The sequence below is a fragment of the Geotrypetes seraphini genome, chromosome 2 (genome assembly GCF_902459505.1).
Source record: "Geotrypetes seraphini chromosome 2, aGeoSer1.1, whole genome shotgun sequence".
NCBI classification, from domain to species: Eukaryota; Metazoa; Chordata; class Amphibia; order Gymnophiona; family Dermophiidae; genus Geotrypetes; species Geotrypetes seraphini.
Genome location: NC_047085.1, coordinates 471865448 through 471880062, shown reverse-complemented (window position 1 = coordinate 471880062; position 14615 = coordinate 471865448). Strand labels below are relative to the sequence as shown.

Genomic DNA, 14615 nt, shown 5'->3' with positions numbered 1-14615 from the left:
CAGAATGGACCTGGCCTATCCAGTTGTGACATAGCTTTTGGTGTTCACTATCCAATAACCTCTTAAAGACACACCATGGGCTCCTTTTACTAAGGTGCGCTAGCGGTTTTAGCACGCGCTTAGTACGCCCTACAATGCCTCCATAGAGCTTGCGTATATAGGATGCCCGTGTGTGATTCTCAAAAGCTGCCTAGGCAGCTCCTGAGACTGGGCATCCTATACAGAAACAGGCCCTTTGTACCCATCCAAAGTTTGCCATCTGGCTAAATTACAGGTCCAAAAGGACGTAATTTTTGGTTTTGAAAAGTTTAATAGAATGAGTCATCTTATGTTTGCATCTTAACTTTTGTGTGTTTGTGTTTCAGTTGCCCCTATTTATTCTTTGCAGCTCAATCAGAATGAGTGTTAGGCTTTATTATTTCTTTTATTTATATTAGATTTAGCATGCCTTTTCTTTTGTAGCTTAAAGTGAATTTTATTCATATAATTGGCAGTTTAGTGGTCTTTAGCAAATGAGTGCTTGGCTTATTTAAATCCCTTGAATAAATTTCACAAGAAATTTATTGCATGTTCCCAGCTGTGGCAATGACCAAAATATCTTAAAAAGATATGTTCTTTCATCTGTGGAAGTGCTTAGTACAGTAAAACCTTGGATTGCGAGTAACTTTGTTCAAGTGTTTTGCAAGATGAACAAAATGTTTTATTAAATTTTAACTTGATAAACAAGTGAGGTCTTGCAATACGAGTACGTACAGTATACGCGCATGACAACTAAGCCGATGGTTCTTCTCCTTCTGATGCTGCGGAAGTGTAGTGACTGTTCTAAACGAGCGAGGTCTTGCAATACGCGCGTCACGTCATAGTGAAAGTTGTTCTACACAATAACCCTCATCCTCTCCTCTCTCAAGTCTCCCTCATACCAGCCACAATTCTTTTTAAAAGTAAAGTGCAGGTTAATATATTTTTACTTTATACAGAGAATTCACGGGAGCCATTCAGGAAGCTGCTCGATGGCGAGCAGCAGCGCCAAAGCGCGCTCCCACTCGGTACCACTCAGCAGCTGAAGCCGGAAGTCACGGCAGTGAATGACAGGGTTAACAGCGGAGCAGGAGCACAGATAGCTTGCTCCTGCCCCCTAAACCTCTGGACCGCCAGGGATTCCAGCGGCAGTTGAGGTAAGATGGGCAGGGAGGTGGGATAGGGTGCAGGGCCTGGCAGAGCCTGCGATAAGTCTGGGAGGGGGGGGCGGGTGTGCGCTGGACGCTGGCCCGAATATAAACCGGGACCCCCCATTTTTGGGCCAATTTTTTGGGCCCAAAATCCTGGTTTATAGTTGAGTATCAACAATGAAGTTAACATTTGAGCATGTACATGAGATTTCTGTGGCAGGTCCATGGTTATGGAATGCTCTGAATGGTACATTAAGGCTGTGTCAAAATCTGAAGTCTGAAAGCTCATTTGTTTGAGTATTCCTGTAGATTTGGCAGATTTTTTTCTATTTTTGTAGGAATTGTATGTCTGTGATGTAATGGTGTAGTAATAATTGGATTTATGTATGTAAATGCTGTAATCCACTTAGGCTATAAGTGGAATGCAAATTTTAAAAATAAATACGTAATAAATATATGTTTAAACTTCTATAACCGAGTTATATTTTTTTGCATAAAAGAATAGGGTTTGGACTTTTGTATTACAAATTGTTTGCTCTAACAAAATTCATTAAAACTTCATTTTGGTTTGCATCTGGTGACTTCATTCACCTTTTCCTAGAGATGGTCATATGTGATTTTTTACAAAGTAGAGGTCAGTGAAGGATTGGCACAGCAAATTACATAGAAATACTTTACTAGTTGTAATATATTACAGAAATAAATCAGAAGCCTGAAATCTGTAAAGAAACCAAATGCTTAATTCCATTTAATCAATGATTATCCCCAGCTCTATTTCCTTAAAATATTACTTTAAAAGTCTTAACGTGTAGTTAGTAGAAAGTGTAAGCATTTAAAAGTCCAGAAATGAAGATAATAAACTTACTGGATTTGGATTTATTTCATTTGATATACTGCTTGGACAAGGTTTATTAAATGACTTACAATGACAAAATGTTCTGAGAATTACATTGCGTGGTTTGTGATTATACAGCAGCAAGGGTATTTAGAAGTGATGGTGTGCAGATTGCTGTATTTCCCCATATATAGGCTGCGGCCTATACATGGGTTTTACAAACCTGCCTATGGGGCGTGGCTTACTTAAATGGGATGGCCTATCTAGACCTTTAAAATCATCTTCCCACGTACCTTTTTAAAATCCCCCTGAAATACGTACCTCACTGAACTGATGGCAGCCATTCAGAAAGCGGTGTGGGGCCAGGCTGGATGCCGAAAAGATCGCAACTGCCCTGCACTGCTGGCCGTGAGATTCGAGGAGGCAGCCTGCAGCCATCCAGCAGATAATGTACCAGTAAGATAAGCTGTAGCGAATACCATGAGGTGGCTTATCTACCGGTTTTAAAACATAGAAAACCATTTGCTGCGGCCTATACATGGGGGCGGCCAATATATGGAGAAATACAGTACATGAACTTAACCATTTACAAATGACAAAAATTTTCAAGAATTATAGTACGCGTATATAGTCAATGGCTGAGCAGTAGCGAGGGTTTTCAGAAATGACTGAAGTATGGCAGAAGAAAATTACATGAAAGTAACCATTTAGATCAGAGAATTATATCTGGAGAAAGTATCATGGGAAACAGTCATAGGCGTGATTAGTTTGAACTGTAGTGTTGTTGAAATAGAATAATCTTTAGGTGTTTCCGAAAGGCATAATATAATAATCCATCATAAAACCTGGACAAGACTGAGTTCCAGAGGGCTGGTTCTGCATAGGAGAAGGATCTTTTTCTACTTTGTTCAAACTTGATTGTGCGTGGACCTGGTACGTTGAAGTGCTCTATTTGTGATGATCTTAGAGAGTTTTCTCTGCAAGTTTATAGGGGGAGGAAACAATTCAAGTCTTCTCCAGCTTCTGTCATATTTGAAAACCATCTCAAGTCAGACAAATAGACAATGGCCAACAACTTTGCCATAATTCTGATTCAAATGTAGTTTCCCATCCAATGATACCGACAATGGCCACTGTTGTGCTTCACTTGGCTACTAATGGGCTTATTCAAATACTTCATAACATGGCTGTCTGGAGCATCACAAGCACAAAGCATCAGTGAGATGCAATACCAGACTTGGACACTCAAATATATGATAACATATTGTAACATAGTAAATGATGGCAGATAAAGACCTGAATGGTCCATCCAGTCTGCCCATTAGTTATACAATGGGTAGGCAATTCCGGTCCTCGAGAGCCGGAGCCAGGTCAGGTTTTCAGGATATCCACAATAAATATGCATGAGATAGATTTGCATCTCAATGAGGCAGTGCATGCAAATCCATCTCATACATATTCATTGTGGATGTCCTGAAAATCTGACCTGGCTCTGGCTCTTGAGGACCGGAATTGCCTACCCCTGAGTTATACCCATTAAAAATACGTTATTAAATTAACTTGTCTATTCTTTGATATTTCTGGGTCATAGACTGTAAAGTCTTAGCATATCTCTGAAAACATTGTTAATAAAGCCTTGGAAGCCAGCAGGGACATTATATAACCCAGAGGACAGCTAAGTTCTTGAATGTGTGTACTGTTTATTCTGGGTGTTGAAAGCTGTATTTCATTTGTCCTCTTCACTTATACAAATCGGATTGTATTCACTCTAGAGGTTTAGCTTAGTATACATTTGGGCACCTTTCACTTTGTCAAACAATTAAAATATTGTTACAATGGGAGTGATCGTGGCACATAAAATATCGGCACTAAACTGAAAGTAAATATCTGTAAAGAGCTTGTGGAGTTTTACATTTATTTATTTAAACATTTCTTACACGCTACATCCTGTAGTTCTGTGCGAGTTAACATTCATAATTACAAAATCTACTACTATAAGACAATAAAATATTGAATAAACATAAAATCAACTTCATTTCAGAACTATAATGCTAATAACCGATTAATCTGAAAAGTATCACACAAACAATTCTGTTTGTATCAAGCTTAATAATGTAGGGGCTCTCTTTACTTCAAGCAGTAGGGCATTCCACAACAACACGCCTTAAACTACTAAAATTGAGTGACCAAAGATTGCACTTCTAAACAGTATTGCTCCTCAAATCGCAACTTCCGAGTTGGTTGATGTATATTAAGAAGACGACTTACCGCTGCAGGCTGTTGCGTATGTCGCATCTTATAGAACAGACAGAGCACTTTAAATTCGATTCGAGCAGAGACGGGTAACCAATGCTACTGAACCAAAATTGGCGTTATATGCTCAGACATAGACCTTGTTAAACTGCAGGCCATCTTGCTTAGGGAACTAAACTGCCTGTTGTACCTGTATGTAACTTGCCTTGAATTTTGGGTTTGGAAAATGAGGGCATGTTTAAGAGTGCTAAGCAGTTAGAATAGGCTTTAGTTTGTGCTGTTAATATAGAAGTGGTGTGGAAGAGTGGCCTGAGGTTGCAGGTTCAAGCTCTGTACTGCTCCTTGTGACCCTCAGCAAGTCAGTTAACATTTCTTTGTCCCAGGTACGTTAGTCAGATCATGAGCCTACTGGAACAGATAGGGAGACATACTTGAGTATCTGAATGTAAACCACTGGCTTTAAGCAATGTTGAACAGGGTAACTTACCAAACCCTGCCCTTAGTTGCCCGGGAATAATGACAATTGCACAGATCTTTTCCAATTGGTTATTTTTTATTAGCTAACTAGATTTATCCAGAATCACATGAAAAGGAGGCATCTCATATGTAGAAAAAGCTACAACATACTCCACAAACATGTCTTGCACACTATCCATTTCATCACAGCATTATAGCGCCCCCTACCATCCAGCCAGTGTCATTATTCAATGTATAAAATAGACTGACAATAATGATTATTACGTGCTAAAATGATCAATTTAATAAAAATTCCATGCTAATTGTGGGGGAGTGGGGGAGGTATGGGCAGAGAGGAAGCAGGGACCGCTCATAACGGTGGCACACAATAATTAACACACACTATCAAATGTAATAATAATAATAACAGTTTATATATCGCAGGATCGTGAAGTTCTATGCGGTTTACAATGATTAAAAGATGGTACAACTTGAGTGGAATAAGCAGAGTTTGTGCAGGTGCAGTTGACTATGTGTGATAGGGAGTTTGTCTGATAACTGCAAGGGGAATGCTGGTCCTGCCCCCAGTAGTTACTGCATAGTCTTTGTGCCTATCTGGAGTAAATTTTGGATGTCAACATGTTGTACAGGCAGATTCTTAACTCACTTAGTAAACATGCCCCTAATTCTTTTAAGTCTAGAAACCAGAATTAGATGACTAACTGTGCTATTTTGGAAACAGAATAGGTTTCATGTGAGCGTTGAAATCCTTAAAGTATCACTTCAAGAAAAACATTTCTTACAGATGAATGAATGATCAATTTTGTTTTGATTTCAGCTGACTTAAAGAATGAACTGGATGAATATATTCGAACAAATCTGCCCACTAAAGTGAAAATGATAAGAAATGAAAAGAGGGAGGGGCTGATTCGTGGAAGGATGATAGGCGCATCTCATGCTACAGGTATAGTGTATTGATCTCACTTAACGGGTTTTGTGTTGCCAGGAAAAAGAGCCCAGATTCTGGCATTTTCTGTCCCAACACATTAAAAGCAATACATTTTGTTGAAATGTAATATATTCATATTTGTAATGCTTTAAGATCATCTAGAAACAAATTTAAGTTACTAGATGATCTTTGACTTTGGAGTAAAGACAGTAATGAGCATACTATGTATACGTATATGTACATACCCACAGAAATAGAGAGTGGGCAAAGAGAAGAGGTGGTGTAGGAGAAAGATAAGAAACTCAGTCTTGGCCATGTTTCGTTTCAGATGTTAGTGAGATCTAGAAAGCAATATCGGATAAGCTGGCTGAGACTCGGTGAAATTTCAGACATAGGTAGATCTAGGAGTCATTAGCATAAAGATGGTACTGAAATTTGTGTGAGGATACCAGAGTATAAAAGAGAAGTGGGCCCTGAGGTACACTGACTGATAAATAGCAGTGCAGGAGGGTCCACTTGAATATAGTGTGATGGGAAGATTAAGAAGAAAGCCAAGACAGAACAGAGCCCTAAAACCCAAATGAGGGCAGCGTATCAAGGAGTAGGTAGTGATCCAACACTGGCAAATGCAGCAGCCATATCAAGAAAGATGAGGATTGTGTGCAAGCTCTAGGATCTGACCAGGAGCTGGTCACTAGCTATTTCTCTACAGTGTGAGCCAGATTTTGAGTGGATCCAAGAGAGCTTGAGATGGAACACATCACTTTCAAATAGCTTGGATGTGAAAGAGAGGAGGGAATTCAGGGCTATAGTTGGAAGGGTAGGTAAGGTCCGCTGAAGGTTTTTTTGAGGTTTGTAATAATAATAACTTTATTCTTTTATACCACCATAACCAAAAGTTCTAGGCGGTTTACACTAAAAAGAGCTGGACAATCAGCAAAATGCAATAATACAGTAAAAAATACAAATATTTTTAAAATAGAATTTCAATAATAAAACTCAGCAAGTAATAAACTTATCGAACAAAGTGATCTTAATTCATTTCCGAAAACTGCAATAGGATAACATAGCTTGCTAAATACATTTACCTAACCAAGATTGTTGCCTACCAGCTTGAAATGCTAGGGTCCTATCTAAGAAGGTCTTATATCTACACCCATTAATTTTTGGATAAGCATATAAGTAGAAGTTTCTAGTTTCTCTTGATGGTTTATGCAACACAAAATGAGGAAAAAAGTAAGCCGAAGACAATCCCGATATCAGCTTAAAACAGATACAGCATATTGAAAGACATCAAGAATAGTTACAATGGAAAGTGATGGATTGAGAATGTGACAAATAGAAAGATTAAAGGGGAAATAGAGCTGAGTGGAATGGGATGAAAGGAACAGGTAATGAATTTAGAGGAGAGATGATATGCAGTTTCTTCCTCTGCAATTTTAGAAAAGAGTGAAAAACTGATGAAATTCAAAATTGGGTGGGATGAACAGAGAGAATCTCTAAATAGCTCATGGCTGTTGATGTGTATTGATGGGCAGGAGCAGTGCTTAGATGTAAGGCCCGTGCCAGGCAGAAATTCTATAGTCTGTGTTCCCAAATTAGCAAAAAAAGATGAGAATCAAGTATGTGTATCACATTCATTTAATCTGCTACGAATGCGGGTGATATGTATCTCGGTGGGGAGGAGTAGTGGAAGACATCTTAAGGTTGAAATGACTACTATTAGGTAATTATTTCTAGAGCGCTATCAGATGTACGCAGAGCTGTACAGAGTCAAAAAAGAGACAGTCCCTACTCTAATGAGCTCACAATCTAATCAGTCAAGACAGAGAAACAGGATGCTGGGTAGGGGTTACAGTTAGTAGGGGATAATGATAATAACAATAATAATAGCTTTATTTATATCCCGTCATACTTTTCAGTTCAAGACGGTATACAACAAGAGTTGCTGTAAGTACAGTTAGATTTGGGAAGGTGTGGAAGACAGTTGAGTGAATGGGGTGGTAGGGAAGGAAGAACGAGTGTATAAGAAGAGGTAAGAGATGGGCGGAATTGAAGGATTAGATAAATTTGTCGAATAAGTGGTTATTCGATGAATGGTTAAAGTGGATGGTTAAACTGCTGGCTAGGTTGCTGAGCAGAGGGGCAGTGGGGGAGTAGAATAATGAGTTGAAGGCTATCTCAAAAAGGTGGGTTTTCAGCCTACTTTTGAACAATGGTACACAAAATTTTGAGTGCCATATATAGAATCCAGAGTGTTACGTTCTTTCCTATAGCACAAGCTGGATTGGGGATATTCAAGTGCTATCTAAAAACTAAAATTAGGAAATAAAATGTTAGTTAGCAATATTGTGGAATTATTCATTTTAATCATGTATTCATAATAAACGTGACTGCTGTAGCCATAATAATAAAACCCTGCTATTGTAGTATTTTGCCTATATGTGGTTGGCATGGTGACTTACCAATTGCCCTGTTTTATTTACCACTGTTTAATCATGAGGGAGTGCAATCTGCATGGAATGGTGGGTGTGGCTCAGGCCACCTTTTGGGAAGACAGGATTGTCCATGTAGGTCTTTTATCTGCCATCATTTACCGTGTTTGTTTCCTTTGCTACTGGTCACCATACTGCCCTAAAGCAGACATCCACTCCTGTGCTGTTTGGGAGGGTATTCAGATGCTTCACCCTTTTTTCTCAAGATGTATATTATGGGGTAGTGGCTACAGAGGTTCAATTTTTGTTTCATCAATCCAGAGTACTGACTTCCAAAAAGTTCTTTTATGTAATTTGATGGTGAGGTTTGAAGTACTGGAAAAGGTTTCCTTCTGACAATGCCCCCATCCAAATCATTTCTGTATAAGCAATGCTGAACTGAGGGCACTTAGAGCAGGATTTTCATAAACCTGCGTTAAAAAGCGACAGTCTGCTAACGCAGCTGTTTAGATACCGAATCCAAAAACCCGAGACATTCTTAAAAAATAACACATGCAAATGAGGTTGGCGGACGGCAGCGAAGATTTCCTAATTTGCATGTGCCCATCACTGATGGGCACATGCGCAGAAAAAATGCTTTCAACGCTGCCATAAAAAAACATCCCCTAAACAAAAATACAGCAACAGCGGGAGAGATGCCCGCATTCTCCCGCTGCACTACCGACCTCTCCTCCAGCAGCAGGAGAGATGCCCACTCTCTCCTGCTGCACTAACTACCCGCCGTGACCTGACAAGTAACCACTGTGACCCAACCACCCCCGGCAGCAGGCGAGATGCCCACTCTTCCCCGTTGGCTCTGATTGGCCCGGATGCCCCTTAGGAGGGGCTTTAGGCGTCCGGGCCAATCAGAGCCTTAGGCCCCTTCATGATTTGTCTGGGGAGATGCCTGAAGTTCTGATTGGCCCTAGTTGTTTAAAGTCCCTCCCATGGGAGGGGCCTTATACAACCTGGGCAAATCAGAGCCTCAGGCCCCTCCCCGGTGCATCTTGCAGAAACAGCAGGGGGGAGGTTACTTGCCAGCAGGGGAGAGTGGCCATCTCTCCCACTGCGGGGGGGAGGGGGTGTTTGGTAAGTCGCGGTGGGGATTTTAGTGCAGCGGGAGAGTGTGGGCATCTCTCTTGCTGCAGGGGGGTGTTCCACCGTTCTGGAAGGAGGGTGGTGTTTGCCGCCGTTGATGCCGGGAAGGGGGTGTTGTGATGCAGCAGAGAGAATGGGCATCTCTCCTGCTGCATCACAACACACGGGTTTCTAGCAGTTTTGACACTGACCGGCACCCCTGGACCAATCATTTTTTTTAGCTACCAAAAGCCAATGCCGCTTTTAAAAAATGGCTCGGCATTTGTTAAGAATCCACCGAAGGGCTCATTTCAATGTTGGAACCCTTTTGCATGTCAGTGTCGGAGACTGCTAGAATCCTCGCTAAAGAGGGAAATAATCCCTTTTGATAATTCCGTTGCTAAACCGCCGGAAAGCAGTTTAGCGACGGCGTTAAAGTTTTGAGAATCTGGGCCTTAGTCCAGTGTGAGCCAGTCTTTTTAGCTGCATGTTTGCAACGTTGTGTGGATCCAGTTTTTTAAGATCTGACCAGTTTCTGGACAATGAATGGCGTAGGTGATGTGTGTGGTTTTTTTTCCCCCTTCTGTGTGTTCTCTCAGGGAAAGTGCTTGTATTCCTAGACAGTCACTGCGAAGTTAATGAAGTATGGTTACAGCCTTTACTGACTCCAATCAAAGAAGACCACAAGACAGTGGTGTGCCCTGTGATTGATATTATCAGCGCTGACACGCTCATCTACAGTTCCTCTCCTATTGTACGTGGAGGATTCAACTGGGGTTTGCACTTCAAATGGGATCCTGTTCCTTTCTCAGAACTGGAGAAATCTGAAGGTGTCTCTGCTCCATTCAAGTAAGGTTTTTGCCATTTATATTCAAAAGGAATATTTGCAATTCAGTTCAAGGTAAAGGTAATTAATCCAGATGTGTGCTTCCATAAGTCTTCTGTGTGCACTTAGAATTTCACATCTAGTATTGGGTTAAAGAGAGGAAAGATAGAAGGAGGGATTGCAAGGGTAAGTAGGAGGACAGGAAAGAAGCGATTGTAAAGAAAGAAGAATGCACAGAGTGAAATTCTATAAATGATGCCATTGTGGGCGTCCGCCCAAAACATGACTGCCGATCGCGTGCCAATCACGCAATGGTGCCGTTTCTAGAATCGCAGCTTTGTGAAAGGTAGGCCAGAATCAAGTAGTATTGTAACTGTATTGATAAAAGTTTATAAATAGGAAATGGAAATAAAGCAAATTTTTGGACTAAACCCCTTTCCTCAGGTCAGGACAGGATACCATAACAGCAGTATACTGTACTGTTCTGAAGAAAGATTTGGCCTCTGAAAGCTAATTGAAAAATGGATTAGTCCAATAAAATGGTATTTTCTTATTTCTCATTATTTGTTTTATTTTTATTTGTTAATTTGTAAAGTGGTGATTGTTATATATCAGTTTTTTCAAATTTACATCTACTGTCTTTATATTTTGCACAGTATTAGGTGACATGTGTCACTGTTTTTGTGGTGTTATGGTGTTGCATTGTATGCAGAGTCTGGTTTCTTGGCGGTTCTGTTTAACTTTTGTCTACATATTTCTATTTTTAGTTTGTGATTATTCCATATTGGGCAAGGGTGTATCTCTGTTCTGTGTGTATGAAAAGGACATAGTTTTCAGTTGGCATTGACTACAGGATCAATTGACTGTGCGAGATCTAGCTTGTTTAGTTTTACAATGTATGTGTTGGTGTTCTAGTGTTCACTGCAGTGTTTAAGATGCTGCCTTTTCCTAGGTACACCCTTGTTGTACGATATATGGATTGTTACTAAAAATCATATTTTTCATATAGATGGGGGGGAGGTGTCAAAAAATGATGGGCCCGGGTGTCACATATGCTAGGTACGCCACTGATGCAGCCAAAAATAGATGCAGCGCCACTTTGGAACCCTTGAGAAAGCCAGTATAAAGGGCAAAATGGGTCCTATCGGGAATCACTTGTTTACTTTTTCCAAAGATACTAGGACTAGGGGCCATGTGGTGAAGCTACTAAGTAGTACTTTAAAAAACAAAAAAATAGAAAATATTTCCTCATACAACGTGTAATTAAACTCTGGAAATTGTTGCTGGAGAATATGGTGAAATCAGTTAGCTTAGCAGGGTTTAAAAAAGGTTTGGGTATTTTCCTGACATAGAAGTCCATAAGCCATTATTGAGATGGCTTGTGGAAATCCGCTGCTTTTCCTAGGATAAGCAACATAAAATCTGTTTTACTACTTGGGATCTAGCTAGGTATTTGTGGCCTGGGTTGGCCACTGTTGGAAACAGGATACTGGGCTTTGATGGTCCTTTGAACTCCCAGTAAAGCAGTTGTTATGTTCTTACTGATGGGTGACGTTATCCAACAAAGCCTGGTGCAGTAAGCATGCACATGTCTTCTTGGCCACCATCACTGCACAAGTCCTGCTCAGTTCTGTTTTCTTTTTCCATGGAGCAAGTGTGCATGTTTTTTTTCAGTTCCTCCGCACAGCACATATTTCAGTGTGCTGTTCACAGTTTTGCAGTGCTAATTTCCTTAAATTATGAGTGTGTAGGTGTTTACGTGTCTCACGGTGGGGTGAGTGCACCCGCCCCCTCCCCTTTTATTTTCAGTCAGGCTTTTCAGCCAAGTTTTCTTTGACTTTCTGAGGCCCACTGACCCTTAGACTTGGACACCTGATCAGGGTTTTTTCACCATTAATCCATTTCATTTCATAAGAACATAAGAAGAGCCATACTGATTCAGACCAGTGGTCCATCTGGCCCAGTATAGTGTTTCCAACAGTCAGGTGGAAGGTCCAGGTCAGAAGTACCATTTCATTCTACCAATTCCAGGAAATGCCTTCCCCCTATGTCTCAATAGCAGACTATGGACTTTTCCTCCAAAAACTTATCCAAACCTTTTTTTTTAAAACCCAGATACGCTAACCATTACACATCCACTGGCAATGAGTTCCAGAGTTTAACAATTGTTTGAAAAAAAATTTCCTCTTATTTGTTTTGAAATCATGTCCATGTAATTTAATTGAGCGTCTCCTAGTCTTTGTACTTTTTGAAAGAGTAAAAACCAATTAACTTTTACCCAGTTAATTTTTACCACTCAGGATTTTGTAGACTCCAATCATATCTCTTCTCAGCCGTCTCTTTTCCAAGCCGAAGAGCCCTAGTCTCTTTAGGTTTTCTTCATATGAGAGTTGTTCCACCTCCGTTATCATTTTGGTTGCTCTTCTTTGAGCCATTTCTAATTCCTCTATATCTTTTTATTAATTAATCTTTATAAAATCATTTTTCAAATTCTTTAACAAAACTCTAAACTCAAGAATAATACAGTCATCAGCGAAGAATAAAATAATATATAATACAATTCAATACAATATCATATGCCAACCTCCTTCCCACCCAAATACATAACTAAAAAAGAGAGAAAGAACATGAGTCTGTTAGTACACTCCAGTAATAGTAAAGTTAGTAACAGAGAGAAACAGTGGGGTTATCCCTCCTACAGGGATAACCATAAGTATTGAGTGGCACGCAAGGAACAGCTTTAGCTGACAGTGTCAGGAGGTCTTACATCATTGGTACCACAAAACAAAAGGTTTCCATCTTTTCTGAAATGCATTGAAGTACCATATATACTTGAATATAAACCGGGATTTTTGTGCCAAAAAATTGGCCCAAAAATGGGGGTCCCGGTTTATATTCGGGTCATCCCCCAGTGACCACTCAAAACCCTCCCAGACTTTCTGCAGGCATGCCTTAGGCCGGGACAGGAGGGATCCCTCCCGTCTCCTGCCCCGGCCGACACTAATAATTACTACCCTCCCTCCTTCCCTCCCTTGCTTCCCTCCCTGGTGGTCCAGCGTGTATCCCATGCTGAAATCTTCCTGAAGATTGTAAAGGTAGTAGCCAGCGGTGCACCCGGGCCGGCATGCAGGAGCAAGCTTTTTCATGCTCCCGGCCGGCCCTGCGCCGCTCCTTGATAGGCTGCCGCAAGTTCTCACGGGATTTGCGGTTCTCGCAGCACCTATCAAGGAGCGGTGCAGGGATGGCCGGGAGCACGGAAAGCTTGCTCCTGGATGCCGGCCCGAGTGAACTGCTGGCTACTACCTTTAAATCTTCAGAATTTCACGCTGGACCACCAGGGAACAGGTATAGGAGGGAGGGTGATAATTATTAGTGTCGGCTGGGGCAGGAGATGGGAGGGATCCCTCCTGTCCCGGCTTACCACTAGGTGGTTTAAGTTAAGGAGAATGGTTAATCTGCTGGCTGGGTTAGAGGGCAGAGGGGAATACAGGACAGTCAAGCCATTGTGACATCACTGATGAGGCTGGCTCTTTTTAGGGGGAAGAGGGTACAGGGAAGGAAGGTGGGACAGTGTTCAGAGCCTGGCAGGGAGAAGGGGCCTGATTCACAGCCTGGTAGGAAATGGGATTAAGTGCAGGGCAGGGAGGGAAGGGGGCTGGGTGCAGATCTTGGCAGGGAGGGGGGCTGAGTGCAGAACCTGGCAGGGCAGGACACTTGAATATTAAGCCGCCCAACTTATATTCGAGTCAACCATTTTTCCTCCTTTTTTGGACATATTCGGATCAACTTATATTGGAGTATATACGGTAGTTGCAGTGTAATTCAGTCAGCTTATCAAGTAGTATGCTTGCCACAGACTATGCACAATCTGATCTTGAGACGGGCTATTCTGTATATTCCAAAATCTTGCTACTTCTGTGTGAGAGACAGCTCTACAAGCCTTCAATACCTTAAAATATTGATTTTATGAGTCAGGTCGCTGCCATTGTAGTAAGAATAACTTCACTATAAGGGAACCCAGACTTGGAGCATATCTGAAAAAAGTTGGGTGCATTGAGACCAAATTGTCTGTATCAGAGGGCATGTCCACCCCTTACCTGCGTACCCTCGCCAACATGGCTCAGTCTTACCAATAGCAAAATTCACTATACGGGATTGATACAATTACCACCTATATAATACCTTGAACCTCTGTTCAATCAAATTGGCTGAGAGATTTTATGAGCATTTTCATGCATGGTTATCCAGTCTTTATCTTGCCTTATACAGCCTAAATCTTGTCCCATTTAAGCATGTAATTGTGATGAGCTTTCTTTGATTCGACCCTCCCCAAAAAAATTATTCCAAAGGTGTAATTTCTGTCCAAAGCCATACCTTAAGAGAATAAGAAAATAACAAATGTCAGACTTGTAAATAAAAATCTCTGTTCGGGAGCGAATTTAGAGATTTGAGTTGCTGAAAGGATCTCGTGATCCCTTTCTCATATAAATCACCAATTGTGTGTAAACCTTGAAACTCCCAGTTACATAATAGGGAAAGATTCCTCTCTATATCTTTTTTGGGATACGACAACCAG

General features: G+C 41.0%; 1 protein-coding gene across 5 annotated transcripts in view; it reads left to right on the top strand.

Moving 5' to 3' along the window:
• The window catches only part of GALNT11 (polypeptide N-acetylgalactosaminyltransferase 11), a 116716-nt gene that overhangs the window by 57875 nt on the left and 44226 nt on the right, over window positions 1-14615 (top strand). For all 5 annotated transcript variants that reach the window (XM_033931666.1, XM_033931669.1, XM_033931667.1 and 2 more), the window contains exons 5-6: window positions 5552-5677; window positions 9813-10062. In XM_033931666.1, the coding sequence (XP_033787557.1) occupies window positions 5552-5677; window positions 9813-10062 (376 nt within the window). The remainder of the gene's footprint in view (window positions 1-5551; window positions 5678-9812; window positions 10063-14615) is intronic.